Raw genomic sequence first — 21,785 nt, forward strand, 5'->3', positions numbered from 1 at the left:
ATACAACATTTACAAACAATTTCATGTCAAAATAACAATTCATGTTGTCCACAAGTTTTTTTTATTTTTTTTATAAACCTTTATTTATAATCTGCAACCTTTACAAAAAATTTCATGTCCAAATAACAATTCATGTTGTCTACCAAGAGTTTTTTTAAATTGATTTATATTTGTATTTTATTTTATAACAATTCATGTCGTCTACGACAATTTTTTTTTTTTTTTTTAATTTTATTTTATAAACCTTTATTTATAATCTGCAACATTTACAAACAATTTCATGTCCAAACAACCATTCATGTTGTCTACCAGGAGTTTTTTTATTTTTATTTTTTTATTTATTTTATTTTATAAACCTTTATTTATAATCTGCAACATTTACAAACAATTTCATGTCCAAATAACAATTCATGTTGTCTACCAAGAGGTTTTTTTAAATTTATTTATGTCACAGTATTCTGGTTCAGGGAGATGATGTCACAGTATTCTGGTTCAGGGAGATGATGTCACAGTATTCTAGTTCAGGGAGATGATGTCACAGTTTTAAGGGAGATGATGTCACAGTATTCTAGTTCAGGGAGATGATGTCACAGTTTTCAGGGAGATGATGTCACAGTATTCTAGTTCAGGGAGATGATGTCACAGTTTTCAGGGAGATGATGTCACAGTATTCTAGTTCAGGGAGATGATGTCACAGTTTTCAGGGAGATGATGTCACAGTATTCTAGTTCAGGGAGATGATGTCACAGTTTTCAGGGAGATGATGTCACAGTATTCTAGTTCAGGGAGATGATGTCAGTTTTCAGGGAGATGATGTCACAGTATTCTAGTTCAGGGAGATGATGTCACAGTTTTCAGGGAGATGATGTCACAGTATTCTAGTTCAGGGAGATGATGTCAGTTTTCAGGGAGATGATGTCACAGTTTTCAGGGAGATGATGTCACAGTTTTCAGGGAGATGATGTCACAGTTTTCAGGGAGATGATGTCACAGTATTCCAGGGGTTGGAGTCCTTGAAAAGGAGGAGTGACTTTCCAGTGCTTGTTACTTTGGCACTTTGACATGTCATGTCTCCAATGTAGGGTTTGAAGTGAGGTTGCAAAGTATAAAAATTAGCTGCATTTTTTTAATAAAGGAAACTGCTGTTGTAAATGTGTCCACTAGATGTCGCCATAGCAATTAAAGTGTAACTCACTTCTCACATCAAACTGTTTAAAGACCTACTGAAATGACATTTATTTATTTAAACGGGGATAGCAAATATTTTCTATGTGTCATACTTGATCATTTCGCGATATTGCCATATTTTTGCTGAAAGGATTTAGTATAAAACGACGATAAAGATCGCAACTTTTGGTATCTGATAAAAAAAAGGCTTGCCCCTACCGGAAGTAGCGTGACGTAGTCAGTTGAACATATACGCAAAGTTCCCTATTGTTTACAATGATGGCCGCATGAAGTGAGAGAGATTCGGACCGAGAAAGCGACAATTTCCCCATTAATTTGAGCGAGGATGAAAGATTTGTGGATGAAGAAAGTGCAAGTGAAGGACTAGTGGGGAGTGGTTTTTTTAATTTTATTTTATAAACATTTATTTATAATCTGCAACATTTACAAACAATTTCATGTCCATATAACTTCAAGTTGTCTACCATGAGTTTTTTTTAATTTATTTTTTAATTTATTTTATTTTATAAACCTTTTTCTATAATCTAAAACATTTACAAACAATTTCATGTCCAAATAACAATTCATGTTGTCTACCAAGAGTTTTTTTTAAATTGATTTATATTTTTATTTTATTTTATAACAATTCATGTTGTCTACGACAAGTTTTTTTAAAGTTTTTTAAATTTTATTTTATAAACCTTTATTTATAATCTGCAACATTTACAAACAATTTCATGTCCAAATAACAATTCACGTTGTCTACCAAGAGTTTTTTTAAAAATTGATTTATATTTTTATTTTATTTTATAACAATTCATGTTGTCTACAAGTTTTTTTTTTTTATTTTATTTTATTTTATAAACCTTTATTTATAATCTACAACATTTACAAACAATTTCATGTCCAAAAAACATTTAATGTTGTCTACCACAAGTTTTTTTTAAATGTATTTATTTTATTTTATAAACCTTTATTTATAATCTACAACATTTACAAACAATTTCATTTCCAAATAACAATTCATGTTGTCCACCACGAGTTTTATTTATTTAAATGTTTTTAAAATAAACCTTTATTTATAATCTGCAACATTTACAAACAATTTCATGTCCAAATAACAATTCATGTTGTGTACCACAAGTTTTTATTTATTTATGTATTTTTTAAATTTATTTTATAAACCTTTATTTATAATCTATAACATTTACAAACAATTTCATGTCCAAATAACAATTCATGTTTTCTATGACAAGTTTTTATTTATTTTTTTATTTTATTTTATAAACCTTTATTTATAATCTGCAACATTTACAAACAATTTCATGTCCAAATAACAATTCATGTTGTTTACCACAAGTTTTTTTTAAAATGTATTTATTTTATTTTATAAACTTTTATTTATAATCTACAACATTTACAAACAATTTCATGTCCAAATAACAATTCATGTTGTCTACCAAGAGTTTTTTTTAATTTTTAATTTAAATTTTTTTAATTTGATTAAACATTTATTTATAATGTACAACATTTACAAACAATTTCATGTCCAAATAACAATTAATGTTTTCTATGACAAGTTTTTATTTATTTATTTATTTTATTTTATAAACCTTTATTTATAATCTACATTTACAAACAATTTCATGTCCAAATAACAATTCATGTTGTCTACCACGATTGTTTTTAAATTAATTAATTTTATTTGATATTTTCCCGAATAGGCTGAAAAGTTTGAATGGGATGAAAAAAGTGGAAGGTAGAGCGCGCCAAAATGTGGAGAAGAAGGAGAAAAAAAAGAATTTTGCTGTAGAAAAGCATTCTTGTGTGAATGTTTGGAACATTCACACAATAAGTCCTCCTCCTAAATAGTATTTATTCATCACAGTGCTTGCAGCAGCAGGTCAGTTCCGCCATCCGCCACACGATGTCACTGTTGTCCAAGCCTTCCTTTCAACGTTGCAAGTGAGCGCCGTGCTTAATAATAATCTATCCAAAATATCAAAGTGTGATTAATATAATTAATACATTAGATATAGAAGTAATATATACTACTAAATATATATGTATATAATTGCTACACGTATCAATAAAATAAGGAAAGAAGTATTTGTCCTAAATAGTATTATCTCAGGTCAGTTCCGAGAACAACCACACGATGTCACTGTTGACCAAGTAAAGAAGACGCTTGTGTTTCCGTTTGACTTCATCAATGTTTGCTTTTCCGAGTCTTGTGTTGCTTCTACTGAGACCTTCGTGTGCGTGGAACTCCCACTCAGGAGGGCACGACCCACTTTTCCAGCCTGACGCCGCCGCAGCCCGCTAATACCAGGCAGTACTCAGTCAGTACTTTGGCAGTACTTTGGCAGTACTTTAGCAGTACTTTGTCGGTACTTTCCAGCGAGCAGAAGGACTAAAACTCTTTTTTTCTTCCTGATGTTTGCTGCCAAGTCGCATCTTCGTGACCACTCATGGATGTTGAAAACTTCCCGCATTCTCGGTAAGTCCACTCTTTTCTCTCGACTTGGATTTGTCTGTTTTCTCTCACACTTTGGATTTTGTTCGTATAAAAAACAACAACCCTGGCGATGACTTTATTCGTGGCCGGCCATTTATCACACAGCTGTATCTGTATCTGTGACCAGGTGTCGTGATGACCCTGATTTAGGACTAAGTAGGACCGCCTAGGTGTCCAAACAGTACTGACTGAGCCAAGACCACCACAATGGAACCTTTGTTGGTAGAAGGTCACTGGCACAAATAACATTCCTTTCACATCTCACTGGAATCACAGTTGTTGTAAGTCTTCAACAATCTTTGATTTAGCTGGAATCACAGTTTTTTTTGATTGATTGAGACTTTTATTAGTAGGTTGCACAGTGAAGCACATATTCCGTACAATTGACCACTAAATGGTAACACCCGAATAAGTTTTTCAACTTGTTTAAGTCGGGGTCCACTTAAATTGATTCATGATACAGATATATACTATCATATATACTATCATCATAATACAGTCATCACACAAGATAATCACATTTAATTATTTACATTATTTACAATCAGGGGTGTGGGGGGGGGGGGGGTATGGACATCAAGTAGTGGACATAGAGAGAGAGAGAGAGAGAGAGAGAGAGAGAGAGAGAGAGAGAGAGAGAGAGAGAGAGAGAGAGATCAGAAGGCATAAGAAAAAGAAAAATAATCTGCATTTGATTGTTTACATTTGATTATTAGCAATCCGGGGAGGGTGTTAGTTTAGGGTGGTAGCTGCCTGGAGGTGAACTTTTATTGCGGTTTTGAAGGAGGATAGAGATGCCCTTTCTTTTACACCTGTTGGGAGCGCATTCCACATTGATGTGGCATAGAAAGAGAATGAGTTAAGACCTTTGTTAGTTCGGAATCTGGGTTTAACGTGGTTAGTGGAGCTCCCCCTGGTGTTGTGGTTATGGCGGTCATTTACGTTAAGGAAGTAGTTTGACATGTACTTCGGTATCAGGGAGGTGTAGCGGATTTTATAGACTAGGCTCAGTGCAAGTTGTTTAACTCTGTCCACCTTGAGCCAGTCCACTTTAGAGAAGTGGGTAGGAGTGAGGTGGGATCTGGGGTGGAGGTCTAGAAGTAACCTGACTAGCTTGTTCTGAGATGTTTGGAGTTTAGATTTGAGGGTTTTGGAGGTGCTAGGGTACCAGGAGGTGCATGCATAATCGAAAAAGGGTTGAACGAGAGTTCCCGCCAGAATCCTCAAGGTGCTTTTGTTGACCAGAGAGGAAATTCTGTAGAGAAATCTCGTTCGTTGGTTAACCTTTTTGATTACCTTGGTTGCCATTTTGTCACAGGAAAGGTTAGCCTCTAGAATGGAACCTAGGTAGGTGACCTCATCTTTCCTGGTGATGACACTGTCACCTACTTTTATGTTGAAGTCATTGACTCTCTTAAGTTTGATGTGGGACCCAAACAGGATGGATTCCGTTTTACCCAAGTGGATGGATAGCTTGTTGTCAGCGAGCCAGGTGCAAGTTCTACACAGCTCAGCACTGAGGATTTTCTCCACCTGTGACTTGTCCTTGTCTGATACCAGCAAGGCCGAGTCATCCGCAAACAAAAACAATTCACAATCGCATGCCGATGACATGTCATTTATGTATATTAGGAACAGTAAAGGTCCCAATATACTGCCTTGGGGGACTCCACAGCTCACCGAGAGGGGGGGGGGGGGCATGGTGCCGTTCACCTCTACCACCTGCTCCCTCCCCTCCAAGTAAGACTGCATCCAGCTCCAAGAGGTTTTGTTAAATCCGATTGCTCTGAGCTTATCCAACAGTATAGCGTGTTTAACGGTGTCAAAGGCCTTCTGAAGGTCCAGCATGACCATGCCGCAGTATTTGCCCGCGTCCACCTCATGTTACATGTGGTCGCTCACATAGAGAAGGCTTGTGTCAGTGGAGTGGTTAGTTCTGAAGCCGGATTGGAATTTGTACATGAGTTTATTAGTGGCAAGGTAACTATCCACCTGTTCATAAACTATTTTTCCATTACTTTCGAAATGGAGCTGAGAATAGAAACAGGTCGGTAGTTGCCAGGTTCCAATTTGCTTACTTTTTTAAAGAGGGGAGTTACTCTTGCTATCTTAAAATCTTTTGGTACTTGGCCTTGTGTAGTTGATAGGTTTATTATGTGTGTGATGATCGGGGCAAGGATGGAGGCAGAGTCCCTGAGGAATCTGGAGGGAGTATTATCAAGGCCAGTGGCCTTGTTAGGGTGGAGCGCGCTCAATTTTTTAAACACCTCATCAGCTGTGACCATTTCTAATTTGAAATCATCGTTGGGTACTCCTAGCTTTCTGTAGAAGGCTGTAATGTGTTCTACTCCAAAGCGACCAGAGTGGTGGGACAGCTTGTTGACAAGAGTTGCGGCTATGCTGGTGAAAAAGATGTTAAGTCTGCTAGCTACCTCCATTTTGTCTGTAATGAGGGAGTCACCCTCCTTGATCCTGATGTTGGTGAGTCTTGTTTTAAGTTTCTGGCTGCAACCAGGAAGCTGGTTGTTGAGAATTTTCCAGAGCTCACGTGGCTTATTCGTGTTTTCCTCTATTTTGTCGTTAATGTAATTTTTTTTTAAGGATTTAGTCAGGTTGGTTGACTTATTTCTTAATTTATTGCATTGCTTTTTGAGAGTTGAAAGGAGTAACTTGAGGTTGATATTATTGGGTTGTTTATCTACTGTAGAAGTCTTCAACAATCTTTGATTCAGCTGGAATCACAGTTGTTGTAGAAGTCTTCAACAATCTTTGATTCAGCTGCAGTCACAGTTTTTGTAGAAGTCTTCAACAATCTTTGATTTAGCTGGAATCACAGTTGTTGTAGAAGGCTTCAACAATCTTTGATTTAGCTGGAATCACAGTTGTTGTAGAAGTCTTCAACAATCTTTGATTTAGCTAGAATCACAGTTGTTGTAGAAGGCTTCAACAATCTTTGATTTAGCTGGAATCACAGTTGTTGTAGAAGTCTTCAACAATCTTTGATTTAGCTGGAATCACAATTTTTGTAGAAGTCTTCAACAATCTTTGATTTAGCCGGAATCACAGTTGTTGTAGAAGTCTTCAACAATCTTTGATTTAGCTGTAGTCTCAGTTGTTGTAGAAGTCTTCAACAATCTTTGATTTAGCTGAAATCACAGTTGTTGTAGAAGTCTTCAACAATCTTTGATTTAGCTGGAATCACAGTTGTTGTAGAAGTCTTGAATAATCTTTGATTTAGCCGGAATCACAGTTGTTGTAGAAGTCTTCAACAATCTTTGATTTAGCTGTAGTCTCAGTTGTTGTAGAAGTCTTCAACAATCTTTGATTCAGCTGGAATCACAGTTGTTGTAGAAGTCTTCAACAATCTTTGATTCAGCTGGAATCACAGTTGTTGTAGAAGTCTTCAACAATCTTTGATTTAGCTACAATCACCGTTGTTGTAGAAGTCTTCAACAATCTTTGATTCAGCTGGAATCACAGTTGTTGTAGAAGTCTTCAACAATCTTTGATTTAGCTGGAATCACAGTTGTTGTAGAAGTCTTCAACAATCTTTGATTCAGCTGCAGTCACAGTTTTTGTAAGTCTTCAACAATCTTTGATTCAGCTGCAGTCACAGTTTTTGTAGAAGTCTTCAACAATCTTTGATTTAGCTGGAATCACAGTTGTTGTAGAAGGCTTCAACAATCTTTGATTTAGCTGGAATCACAGTTGTTGTAGAAGTCTTCAACAATCTTTGATTTAGCTAGAATCACAGTTGTTGTAGAAGGCTTCAACAATCTTTGATTTAGCTGGAATCACAGTTGTTGTAGAAGTCTTCAACAATCTTTGATTTAGCTGGAATCACAATTTTTGTAGAAGTCTTCAACAATCTTTGATTTAGCCGGAATCACAGTTGTTGTAGAAGTCTTCAACAATCTTTGATTTAGCTGTAGTCTCAGTTGTTGTAGAAGTCTTCAACAATCTTTGATTTAGCTGAAATCACAGTTGTTGTAGAAGTCTTCAACAATCTTTGATTTAGCTGGAATCACAGTTGTTGTAGAAGTCTTGAACAATCTTTGATTTAGCCGGAATCACAGTTGTTGTAGAAGTCTTCAACAATCTTTGATTTAGCTGTAGTCTCAGTTGTTGTAGAAGTCTTCAACAATCTTTGATTCAGCTGGAATCACAGTTGTTGTAGAAGTCTTCAACAATCTTTGATTCAGCTGGAATCACAGTTGTTGTAGAAGTCTTCAACAATCTTTGATTCAGCTGGAATCACAGTTGTTGTAGAAGTCTTCAACAATCTTTGATTTAGCTGGAATCACAGTTGTTGTAGAAGTCTTGAACAATCTTTGAAGGAGCCACCCCCACTTCCTGCTCTCCCACTTGGACTGAGAACTTGCCTTGACCATATGTTGAGGTCATGGGAAATATTTAGACTGCGTAATGAAGCGGATGCTCCACCTAGAATGTGTAAATGACTTAAAACAATCTTTTCATGTGCAATAGTTTGACTCGAAGACCGGATGGAATTTGCTGTGAGTTCTGGTTCAGGGAGATGATGTCACATTATTCAGGGAGATGATGTCACAGTATTCTAGTTCAGGGAGATGATGTCACAGTATTCTAGTTCAGGGAGATGATGTCACAGTATTCTAGTTCAGGGAGATGATGTCACAGTATTCTAGTTCAGGGAGATGATGTCACAGTATTCTGGTTCAGGGAGATGATGTCACAGTATGCTAGTTCAGGGAGATGATGTCACAGTATTCTGGTTCAGGAAGATGATGTCACAGTATTCTGGTTCATGGAGATGATGTCACAGTATTTTAGTTCAGGGAGATGATGTCACAGTATTCTGGTTCAGGGAGATGATGTCACAGTATTCTGGTTCAGGAAGATGATGTCACAGTATTCTGGTTCATGGAGATGATGTCACAGTATTTTAGTTCAGGGAGATGATGTCACAGTATTCTGGTTCAGGGAGATAATGTCACAGTATTCTGGTTCAGGGAGATGATGTCACAGTATTCTGGTTCAGGGAGATTATGTCACAGTATTCTGGTTCAGGGAGATGATGTCACAGTATTCTGGTTCAGGGAGATGATGTCACAGTATTCTAGTTCAGGGAGATGATGTCACAGTATTCTGGTTCAGGGAGATGATGTCACAGTATTCTGGTTCAGGGAGATGATGTCACAGTATTCTAGTTCAGGGAGATGATGTCACAGTATTCTGGTTCAGGGAGATGATGTCACAGTATTCTAGTTCAGGGAGATGATGTCACAGTATTCTGGTTCAGGGAGATGATGTCACAGTATTCTGGTTCAGGGAGATGATGTCACAGTATTCTGGTTCAGGGAGATGATGTCACAGTATTCTGGTTTAGGGAGATGATGTCACAGTATTCTAGTTCAGGGAGATGATGTCACAGTATTCTGGTTCAGGGAGATGATGTCACAGTATTCTAGTTCAGGGAGATGATGTCACAGTATTCTGGTTCAGGGAGATGATGTCACAGTATGCTAGTTCAGGGAGATGATGTCACAGTATTCTGGTTCAGGGAGATGATGTCACAGTATTCTAGTTCAGGGAGATGATGTCACAGTATTCTGGTTCAGGGAGATGATGTCACAGTATGCTAGTTCAGGGAGATGATGTCACAGTATTCTAGTTCAGGGAGATGATGTCACAGTATTCTAGTTCATGGAGATGATGTCACAGTATTCTGGTTCAGGGAGATGATGTCACAGTATGCTAGTTCAGGGAGATGATGTCACAGTATTCTAGTTCAGGGAGATGATGTCACAGTATTCTGGTTCAGGGAGATGATGTCACAGTATGCTAGTTCAGGGAGATGATGTCACAGTATTCTAGTTCAGGGAGATGATGTCACAGTATTCTGGTTCATGGAGATGATGTCACAGTATTTTAGTTCAGGGAGATGATGTCACAGTATTCTGGTTCAGGGAGATGATGTCACAGTATTCTGGTTCAGGAAGATGATGTCACAGTATTCTGGTTCATGGAGATGATGTCACAGTATTTTAGTTCAGGGAGATGATGTCACAGTATTCTGGTTCAGGGAGATAATGTCACAGTATTCTGGTTCAGGGAGATGATGTCACAGTATTCTGGTTCAGGGAGATTATGTCACAGTATTCTGGTTCAGGGAGATGATGTCACAGTATTCTGGTTCAGGGAGATGATGTCACAGTATTCTAGTTCAGGGAGATGATGTCACAGTATTCTGGTTCAGGGAGATGATGTCACAGTATTCTAGTTCAGGGAGATGATGTCACAGTATTCTGGTTTAGGGAGATGATGTCACAGTATTCTAGTTCAGGGAGATGATGTCACAGTATTCTGGTTCAGGGAGATGATGTCACAGTATTCTAGTTCAGGGAGATGATGTCACAGTATTCTGGTTCAGGGAGATGATGTCACAGTATGCTAGTTCAGGGAGATGATGTCACAGTATTCTGGTTCAGGGAGATGATGTCACAGTATTCTAGTTCAGGGAGATGATGTCACAGTATTCTGGTTCAGGGAGATGATGTCACAGTATGCTAGTTCAGGGAGATGATGTCACAGTATTCTGGTTCAGGAAGATGATGTCACAGTATTCTGGTTCATGGAGATGATGTCACAGTATTTTAGTTCAGGGAGATGATGTCACAGTATTCTGGTTCAGGGAGATGATGTCACAGTATTCTGGTTCAGGGAGATGATGTCACAGTATTCTGGTTCAGGGAGATGATGTCACAGTATTCTGGTTCAGGGAGATGATGTCACAGTATTCTAGTTCAGGGAGATGATGTCACAGTATTCTGGTTCAGGGAGACGATGTCACAGTATTCTGGTTCAGGGAGACGATGTCACAGTATTCTGGTTCAGGGAGATGATGTCACAGTATTCTAGTTCAGGGAGATGATGTCACAGTATTCTGGTTCAGGGAGATGATGTCACAGTATTCTGGTTCAGGGAGATGATGTCACAGTATTCTAGTTCAGGGAGATGATGTCACAGTATTCTGGTTCAGGGAGACGATGTCACAGTATTTTAGTTCAGAGAGATGATGTCACAGTATTCTGGTTCAGGGAGATGATGTCACAGTATTCTAGTTCAGGGAGATGATGTCACAGTATTCTAGTTCAGGGAGATGATGTCACAGTTGTAAGGGAGATGATGTCACAGTATTCTGGTTCAGGGAGATGATGTCACAGTTTTCAGGGAGATGATGTCACAGTATTCTAGTTCAGGGAGATGATGTCACAGTTTTAAGGGAGATGATGTCACAGTATTCTGGTTCAGGGAGATGATGTCACAGTTTTCAGGGAGATGATGTCACAGTATTCTAGTTCAGGGAGATGATGTCACAGTTTTCAGGGAGATGATGTCACAGTATTCTAGTTCAGGGAGATGATGTCACAGTATTCTAGTTCAGGGAGATGATGTCACAGTATTCTAGTTCAGGGAGATGATGTCACAGTTTTAAGGGAGATGATGTCACAGTATTCTAGTTCAGGGAGATGATGTCACAGTATTCTAGTTCAGGGAGATGATGTCACAGTATTCTGGTTCAGGGAGATGATGTCACTGTATTCTGGTTCAGGGAGATGATGTCACAGTATTTTAGTTCAGAGAGATGATGTCACAGTATTCTGGTTCAGGGAGATGATGTCACAGTATTCTAGTTCAGGGAGATGATGTCACAGTTTTAAGGGAGATGATGTCACAGTATTCTAGTTCAGGGAGATGATGTCACAGTATTCTAGTTCAGGGAGATGATGTCACAGTTTTAAGGGAGATGATGTCACAGTATTCTAGTTCAGGGAGATGATGTCACAGTATTCTAGTTCAGGGAGATGATGTCACAGTATTCTGGTTCAGGGAGATGATGTCACTGTATTCTGGTTCAGGGAGATGATGTCACAGTATTTTAGTTCAGAGAGATGATGTCACAGTATTCTGGTTCAGGGAGATGATGTCACAGTATTCTAGTTCAGGGAGATGATGTCACAGTTTTAAGGGAGATGATGTCACAGTATTCTGGTTCAGGCAGATGATGTCACAGTTTTCAGGGAGATGATGTCACAGTATTCTAGTTCAGGGAGATGATGTCACAGTTTTCAGGGAGATGATGTCACAGTATTCTAGTTCAGGGAGATGATGTCACAGTTTTCAGGGAGATGATGTCACAGTGTTCAGGGAGATGATGTCACAGTTTTCAGGGAGATGATGTCACAGTTTTCAGGGAGATGATGTCACAGTTTTCAGGGAGATGATGTCACAGTTTTCAGGGAGATGATGTCACAGTTTTCAGGGAGATGATGTCACAGTTTTCAGGGAGATGATGTCACAGTTTTCAGGGAGATGCTGTCACAGTTTTCAGGGAGATGATGTCACAGTTTTCAGGGAGATGATGTCACAGTATTCCAGGGGTTGGAGTCCTTGAAAAGGAGGAGTGACTTTCCAGTGCTTGTTACTTTGGCACTTTGACATGTCATGTCTCCAATGTAGGGTTGTGAAGTGAGGTTGCTAAGTATAAAAATTAGCTGCATTTTTTTAATAAAGGAAACTGCTGTTGTAAATGTGTCCACTAGATGTCGCCATAGCAATTAAAGTGTAACTCACTTCTCACATCAAACTGTTTAAAGGCCTACTGAAATGACATTTATTTATTTAAACGGGGATAGCAAATCTTTTCTATGTGTCATACTTGATCATTTCGCGATATTGCCATATTTTTGCTGAAAGGATTTAGTATAAAAGGACGATAAAGATCGCAACTTTTGGTATCTGATTAAAAAAAAAGGCTTGCTCCTACCGGAAGTAGCGTGACGTAGTCAGTTGAACATATACGCAAAGTTCCCTATTGTTTACAATGATGGCCGCATGAAGTGAGAGAGATTCGGACCGAGAAAGCGACAATTTCCCCATTAATTTGAGCGAGGATGAAAGATTTGTGGATGAGTAAAGTGCAAGTGAAGGACTAGTGGGGAGTTGAAGCTATTCAGATAGGGAAGATGCTGTGAGAGCCGGGGGTGACCTGATATTCAGCTGGGAATGACTACAACAGTAAATAAACACAAGACATATATATACTCTATTAGCCACAACACAACCAGGCTTATATTTAATATGCCACAAATTAATCCCGCATAACAAACACCTAGGTGTTTGTTATGCTAGCTCCTAGCTACTAGCTACTAGCTCGAGCTAGTTATACCAAGCGATCAAATGTTTGGAAGCGTACTCACGGTATCGCGTCTGCGTCTGTTAGCGAATATGAATATGGAATATGAAGATCCATAAGATGATAGTTGGAATATGAAGCTCCATAAGATGATAGTTGGAATATGAAGCACCATAAGATAATAGTTGGAATATGAAGCTCCATAAGATGATAGTTGGAATATGAAGCTCCATAAGATGATAGTTGGAATATGAAGCACCATAAGATAATAGTTTGAATATGAAGCACCATAAGATGATAGTTGGAATATGAAGCACCATAAGATGATAGTTGGAATATGAAGCACCATAAGATGATAGTTGGAATATGAACCATAAGATGATAGTTGGAATATGAAGCTCCATAAGATAATAGTTGGAATATGAAGCACCATAAGATAATAGTTGGAATATGAAGCACCATAAGATAATAGTTGGAATATGAACCATAAGATGATAGTTGGAATATGAAGCTCCATAAGATGATAGTTGGAATATGAACCATAAGATGATAGTTGGAATATGAAGCTCCATAAGATGATAGTTGGAATATGAAGCTCCATAAGATGATAGTTGGAATATGAAGCTCCATAAGATGATAGTTGGAATATGAAGCTCCATGAGATGATAGTTGGAATATGAAGCTCCATAAGATGATAGTTGGAATATGAAGCTCCATAAGATGATAGTTGGAATATGAAGCTCCATAAGATGACAGTTGGAATATGAAGCTCCATAAGATGATAGTTGGAATATGAAGCTCCATAAGATGATAGTTGGAATATGTCAACACTGGGATGTTCCATCTCAAGAATGTATTCAACAGAGAATATGGCAAAGGTTCTAGAAGCAGGCAGAATGACTCGTCCTTTCTGATACAGAAAAGGGTTCAGCAGTAGACCACATTATCAGCTGGGCCCAAGGTTGCCTACATCAAATCATGGCACCTTCTACATTCCTGTTGTGACTACCAAGAGAGTAAACATTGGGAAACTTAGCCACCCTGCTAACCTAAACAATCTCATTCCTATTCTCTCCAAATCAAAGCCAACATGGAAGCCTGTCAATAACACCATCAGGATGGGTCTGCTCAATGTCAGGTCTCTGAATAGCAAATCATTTTTAGTCAATGATTTTATTAGCACTTCTAAACTTGACTTTATGTTTTTAACTGAAACATGGCTGGAACAAAATAACAGTGCAAGCATTCTGATCGAGACAGCACCCCCCAACTATAACTTCATTGATATATGTAGATCGGGGAAAAGAGGTGGAGGGGTTGCTGCTATATTTAAAAACATGTTTCAGGGGAAACAGATGTCACTCTGTGATTTGACATCATTTGAATACCTGTGTGCTGTGTTGAAATGCTCTCCCAAAATTCTCTTGTTAATTATCTACAGGCCACCTAAATATTCTGCAAATTTTTTTGATGATTTTACTGAACTATTGTCTAGCATCTCCACTGACTTTGACTGCCTGTTTATAACTGGTGATTTTAATTTTCATATTGACGATTTAAATGACAAGGGCGCAAAAGAACTTTTTACTATTTTAGACACATTTGAAGTGTGTCAGCATGTGAAAGAGGCTACTCATTGTAAGGGACACACTCTGGACCTGATTATCACAAAAGGTCTCAATGTTTCTGATGTTCTTGTGATTGATCCTTCATTGTCTGATCATTTCTGTGTTTTCTTTAATATTTCTGTCATTCCGGACACACAAACAGAATCAAAGAATGTCAAAAAGCGGTACATAAATGAACATGCTAATGTCCTCTTTAAAAACGCCATCTCCTCACTACCACCTCTAAACCCATGTCATGATGATGATCTTGTAAGCAACTTTAATTCCAAAATTGTGAATATCATAGATATCATTGCACCTGTTACAGTTAAAACGATTTCTGGCAAGCAAAAGGCACCCTGGAGAAAATCTGCTGCTGTAACAGCCCAGAGAAGAGAGTGCAGGAAGGCTGAACGAATCTGGCGGAATACAAAACTTCATATTCACCATGACATCTATAAAGAGAGCCTCCAGGCCTACAATTTAGTCTTAAAAAGTGCTAGAGAAACATTCTTCTCCAATATCATAAACAGCAACACAAATAAGGCCAAAACTCGGTAAAGAATCTGGGTATTATCTTCGACCCAACTCTCTCGTTTGAGTCACACATTAAGAGTGTTACTAAAACGGCCTTCTTTCATCTCCGTAATATCGCTAAAATTCGTTCCATCTTGTCCACTAGCGACGCTGAGATCATTATTCATGCGTTCGTTACGTCTCGTCTCGATTACTGTAACGTATTATTTTCGGGCCTCCCTATGTCTAGCATTAAAAGATTACAGTTGGTACAAAATGCGGCTGCAAGGCTTTTGACAAAAACAAGAAAGTTTGATCATATTACGCCTATACTGGCTCACTTGCACTGGCTTCCTGTGCACTTAAGATGCGACTTTAAGGTTTTACTACTTACGTATAAAATATTACACGGTTTAGCTCCAGCCTATCTCGCCGATTGTATTGTACCATATGTCCCGACAAGAAATCTGCGTTCAAAGAACTCCGGCTTATTAGTGATTCCCAGAGCCAAAAAAAAGTCTGCGGGCTATAGAGCGTTTTCTATTCGGGCTCCAGTACTCTGGAATGCCCTCCCGGTAACAGTTAGAGATGCTACCTCAGTAGAAGCATTTAAGTCCCATCTTAAAACTCATTTGTATAATCTAGCCTTTAAATAGACCCCCCTTTTTTAGACCAGTTGATCTGCCGTTTCTTTTCTTCTCTCCTCTTCTCCCCTGTCCCTTGCGAGGGGGAGTCGCATAGGTCCGGTGGCCATGGATGAAGTGCTGGCTGTCCAGAGCCGGGACCCCGGGTGGACCACTAGCCTGTGCATCGGTTGGGGACATCTCTGCGCTGCTGACCCGTCTCCGCTCGGGATGGTTTCCTGTTGGCCCCGCTGTGGACTGGACTCCCGCTGATGTGTTGGATCCACTGTGGACTGGACTTTCACAATGTTATGTCAGACCCACTCGACATCCGTTGCTTTCGGTCTCCCCTAGAGGGGGGGGGGTTACCCACATATGCGGTCCTCTCCAAGGTTTCTCATAGTCATTCACCGACGTCCCACTGGGGTGAGTTTTTCCTTGCCCGTATGTGGGCTCTGTACCGAGGATGTCGTTGTGGCTTGTACAGCCCTTTGAGACACTTGTGATTTAGGGCTATATAAATAAACATTGATTGATTGATTGATTGAAAACCCTATTCACAATCGTTGACAGACTGACTAAACCCCCAACACAAATACCAGCCGAACTCCATTCCACGCAGAAATGCAATGAGTTTGCATTCTTTTATACTGATAAAATTGAAGGCATCAGACGCACCATCAATATCTCAAGTAAAAAAGTTGGATCACCACCCCATTTAGGCAAAAGTAACACAGCAATGATGGCAAGCTTTAATGCCATAGACTCTAAAACTCTAGTGGAAACGGTGACAGCTCTAAAGTCATCCACCTGCTGCCTTGATGTTTTACCTACCAACTTCTTTAAGAATGTTTTTGACTGCCTATCAACAGACGTCTTGCAAATAGTTAATAATTCTATTCAATCGGGCAATTTCCCGAAGGCTTTCAAAACTGCAGTCATTAAAGCTCTTCTAAAAAAGCAGAGCCTAGATGCCTCTGTTATCAACAACTACAGACCAATTTCAAATCTACCATTCATAAGTAGAATAATTGAGAAAGTTGTCCTCCAACAACTAAATCACTTCTTGGCTTCTACTGGCTGCCACAACAACTTCCAGTCAGGATTTCGACCTCTTCATAGCACAGAGACGGCCCTTCTTAAAGTTATAAATGACATCCGTCTAAACACAGACTCTGGCAAAACTTCAGTATTAAAGCTTTTGGACCTCAGTGCTGCATTTGACACTGTCGACCACTCAATACTTTTGGACAGGTTGGAAAACTGGGTGGGGATCTCAGGCACAGTTTTAAGCTGGTTCAAGTCATATCTACAAGATAGGAACTATTTTGTTTCCATTGGTGACTTTGTATCAGAACCAACCAACGTAACGTGTGGAGTCCCCCAAGGTTCAATCTTGGGGCCGACTTTATTTAACATCTATATGCTCCCACTAGGACAAATCATGCAAAATAATAACATTGACCATCATTGCTATGCCGATGACACCCAAATCTATGTAGCGCTATCACCAAATGACTATCGCCCCATAGATCTTCTGTGCCAGTGCATTGAGCAAGTCAAACACTGGATGTGCCAACATTTCCTACAACTAAATGAAGATAAAACTGAGATAATTGTTTTTGGTGCTAAAAAAGAAAGGTTTAAAGTCATCCAACACCTTCAATCACTGTCCCTGAAAACCTCAAATAAAGCCAGAAATCTTGGGGTTATTTTAGATTCTGATTTACATTTCGACAGTCACATCAAATCAGTAACAAAATCGGCCTACTATCACCTCAAAAATGTAAAAAGACTTAGAGGGCTCATGTCAGCTTAAGACTTAGAAAAACTTGTACATGCCTTTATTACCAGTAGGCTAGACTATTGTAATGGTCTCCTTGCAGGTCTTCCCAAAAAAAGTGTCAGGCAGCTACAGCTTGTTCAGAACGCTGCTGCTAGAGTTCTAACAAAGACCAAAAAATGTGAGCACATTACACCAATTCTTAAATCCTTACATTGGCTCCCTGTACATCAGAGAATAGATTTCAAAATCCTCCTGCTCACATATAAATCACTACATGGTCTAGGGCCCAAGTATATCACTGATATGCTCCCACTATATACGCCCTCTAGATCACTAAGATCTTCTGAGAGCAATCTGTTAGCGGTTCCAAGAGTAAACTCAAATCAAGGGAGATCATCATTCAGTCACTATGCAACACATAGCTGGAATAAACTTCCTGAAGATGTCAGACTCTCCCCAACTCGGACTACTTTTAAAACTAGACTGAAGACTTTTATGTTCACCTTAGCTTTCAGCTAAATCTTTTAATCTTTTAACTTTTAACGTCTGCACTGTTTTTATTTTTACTGTCAGCATTTTAATTTTGCTTTCATTTTCTTTCATTTCACTTTGTTGTCTGTGAAGCACTTTGAGTCTGCCTTGTGTAGGAAAAGCGCTATACAAATAAAGTTGCCTTGCCTTGCCTTGCCTTGTGGCTACGCTGAAGCCAATGCGTTGACCGCAGACATTTGAAGGACTGCACAGTATCATGCTTTATGACGACAAATGTTTATCAACACTTGTTTTGTGTTCATGTGTTCATCACATGACATCATGTGTTCATCACATGACGTCATGTCCAGTGGAGTTTACAGCTGCTGCACACGTCCATGTAGTGCTTCTGGAACAAGTCTCTTCCAGGACTCCCACTCTGCACCGTGAATGATGTCTTTGTGTTCATCTACGCTCACTTATCTGCAATCACATTCCTGGGATTTATGTAGCGCATTTATCTGGATTTGTTTGACCCGGTTTATCTGCGGGAGATATTTGTGCAGATAAGTCAGTCATTGTTGATGGGCGGAGGCTGAGGTTGTGTTCCTCGGCCATGTTTCTGTCGCTGCCTTTGGAGACGTCAAGGTACAACTGTTACATCATATGGAAGATGAAGGATCTTTGTTTAGTCCCCACATGATGGCTTGGTCCTTTGGAGACGTCAAGGTACAACTGTTACATCATATGGAAGATGAAGGATCTTTGTTTAGTTCCCACATGATGGCTTGGTCCTTTGGAGACGTCAAGGTACAGCTGTTACATCATATGGAAGATGAAGGATCTTTGTTTAGTTCCCACATGACTGGCTTGGTCCTTTGCAAAGTGGGAGGCATTGCTGTTCTCTTTTAGGTTCAAGCAGAAAGACTTTAGGAACCCACTCGCTCAATTTCTCCAAGATCAACAATAACATTGCAAGATTATTGTATTGTATTATTTGGAAAATACTTGGGTTTGCGTACTCACCATCTGTGTCAAATTGGTTTGCAGGTATAGCACCAAACTTTTTGTACACCAGGGGTCGGCAAGCCAAAATGTTGGAAGAGCCGTATTGGACCAAAAATACAACAAAAAAATCTGCCTGGAGCCGCAAAAATGTAAAAGTCTTATATACGTGTTTATGATGAAGGCAACACATTGTGTAAGTATCTATATTAGTTGTATTAGCCTACTATCAAAATGACTTTAAAAGTCTTATATAAGTGTTATAATGAAGACAACACATGATGTAAGTTTCTATATTAGCTATATTAGCCTACTATCAAAATGACTTTAAAAGTCTTATATAAGTGTTATAATGAAGACAACACATGATGTAAGTGTCTATATTAGCTATATTAGCCTACTATCAAAATGACTTTAAAAGTCTTGTATAAGTGTTATAATGAAGACAACACATAATGTAAGTGTCTATATTAGCCTACTATCAAAATGACTTTAAAAGTCTTATATAAGTGTTATAATGAAGACAACACATGATGTAAGTGTCTATATTAGCCTACTATCAAAATGACTTTAAAAGTCTTATATAAGTGTTATAATGAAGACAACACATGATGTAAGTGTCTATATTAGCCTACTATCAAAATGACTTTAAAAGTCTTATATTAGTGTTATAATGAAGACAACACATGATGTAAGTGTCTATATTGGCTATATTAGCCTACTATCAAAATGACTTTAAAAGTCTTATATACGTGTTATAATGAAGGCAACACATGATGTAAGTGTCTATATTAGCCTACTATCAAAATGACTTTAAAAGTCTTATATAAGTGTTATAATGAAGACAACACATGACGTAAGTGTCTATTAGCTATATTAGCCTACTATCAAAATGACTTTAAAAGTCTTATATAAGTGTTATAATGAAGGCAACACATGATGTAAGTGTCTATATTAGCCTACTATCAAAATGACTTTAAAAGTCTTATATAAGTGTTATAATGAAGGCAACACATGATGTAAGTGTCTATATTAGCCTACTATCAAAATGACTTTAAAAGTCTTATATAAGTGTTATAATGAAGGCAACACATGATGTAAGTGTCTATATTAGCCTACTATCAAAATGACTTTAAAAGTCTTATATAAGTGTTATAATAAAGGCAACACATGATGTAAGTGTCTATATTAGCCTACTATCAAAATGACTTTAAAAGTCTTATATAAGTGTTATAATGAAGACAACACATGATGTAAGTGTCTATATTAGCTATATTAGCCTACTATCAAAATGACTTTAAAAGTCTTATATAAGTGTTATAATGAAGACAACACATGATGTAAGTGTCTATATTAGCTATATTAGCCTACTATCAAAATGACTTTAAAAGTCTTGTATAAGTGTTATAATGAAGACAACACATGATGTAAGTGTCTATATTAGCCTACTATCAAAATGACTTTAAAAGTCTTATATTAGTGTTATAATGAAGACAACACATGATGTAAGTGTCTATATTGGCTATATTAGCCTACTATCAAAATGACTTTAAAAGTCTTATATAAGTGTTATAATGAAGGCAACACATGATGTAAGTGTCTATATTAGCCTACTATCAAAATGACTTTAAAAGTCTTATATAAGTGTTATAATGAAGACAACACATGACGTAAGTGTCTATTAGCTATATTAGCCTACTATCAAAATGACTTTAAAAGTCTTATATAAGTGTTATAATGAAGGCAACACATGATGTAAGTGTCTATATTAGCCTACTATCAAAATGACTTTAAAAGTCTTATATAAGTGTTATAATGAAGGCAACACATGATGTAAGTGTCTATATTAGCCTACTATCAAAATGACTTTAAAAGTCTTATATAAGTGTTATAATGAAGGCAACACATGATGTAAGTGTCTATATTAGCCTACTATCAAAATGACTTTAAAAGTCTTATATAAGTGTTATAATAAAGGCAACACATGATGTAAGTGTCTATATTAGCCTACTATCAAAATGACTTTAAAAGTCTTATATAAGTGTTATAATGAAGACAACACATGATGTAAGTGTCTATATTAGCTATATTAGCCTACTATCAAAATGACTTTAAAAGTCTTATATAAGTGTTATAATGAAGACAACACATGATGTAAGTGTCTATATTAGCTATATTAGCCTACTATCAAAATGACTTTAAAAGTCTTGTATAAGTGTTATAATGAAGACAACACATGATGTAAGTGTCTATATTAGCCTACTATCAAAATGACTTTAAAAGTCTTATATTAGTGTTATAATGAAGACAACACATGATGTAAGTGTCTATATTGGCTATATTAGCCTGCTATCAAAATGACTTTAAAAGTCTTATATAAGTGTTATAATGAAGGCAACACATGATGTAAGTGTCTATATTAGCCTACTATCAAAATGACTTTAAAAGTCTTATATAAGTGTTATAATGAAGACAACACATGACGTAAGTGTCTATTAGCTATATTAGCCTACTATCAAAATGACTTTAAAAGTCTTATATAAGTGTTATAATGAAGGCAACACATGATGTAAGTGTCTATATTAGCCTACTATCAAAATGACTTTAAAAGTCTTATATAAGTGTTATAATGAAGGCAACACATGATGTAAGTGTCTATATTAGCCTACTATCAAAATGACTTTAAAAGTCTTATATAAGTGTTATAATGAAGGCAACACATGATGTAAGTGTCTATATTAGCCTACTATCAAAATGACTTTAAAAGTCTTATATAAGTGTTATAATAAAGGCAACACATGATGTAAGTGTCTATATTAGCCTACTATCAAAATGACTTTAAAAGTCTTATATAAGTGTTATAATGAAGACAACACATGATGTAAGTGTCTATATTAGCTATATTAGCCTACTA

General features: G+C 37.6%; 1 protein-coding gene across 3 annotated transcripts in view; it reads left to right on the plus strand.

Annotated features, from left to right (window-relative positions):
* The first annotated feature begins 3,352 nt into the window (after positions 1 to 3,352).
* Positions 3,353 to 21,785, plus strand: part of LOC133664260 (cordon-bleu protein-like 1) — a 91,905-nt gene continuing 73,472 nt past the window's right edge. Inside the window, exons 1-2 of one of the 3 annotated variants that reach the window (XM_062068768.1) lie at positions 3,353 to 3,509; positions 3,619 to 3,667. In XM_062068768.1, coding sequence (XP_061924752.1) covers positions 3,639 to 3,667 — 29 coding nt within the window. In that variant the 5' untranslated portion in view covers positions 3,353 to 3,509; positions 3,619 to 3,638. Of the gene's footprint in view, positions 3,668 to 3,700; positions 3,967 to 21,785 lie in introns of those variants that run through there. The other 2 variants (XM_062068767.1, XM_062068770.1) reach the window with 2 other exon arrangements.

This window comes from Entelurus aequoreus, linkage group LG14, assembly GCF_033978785.1.
Source record: "Entelurus aequoreus isolate RoL-2023_Sb linkage group LG14, RoL_Eaeq_v1.1, whole genome shotgun sequence".
NCBI lineage: Eukaryota > Metazoa > Chordata > Actinopteri > Syngnathiformes > Syngnathidae > Entelurus > Entelurus aequoreus.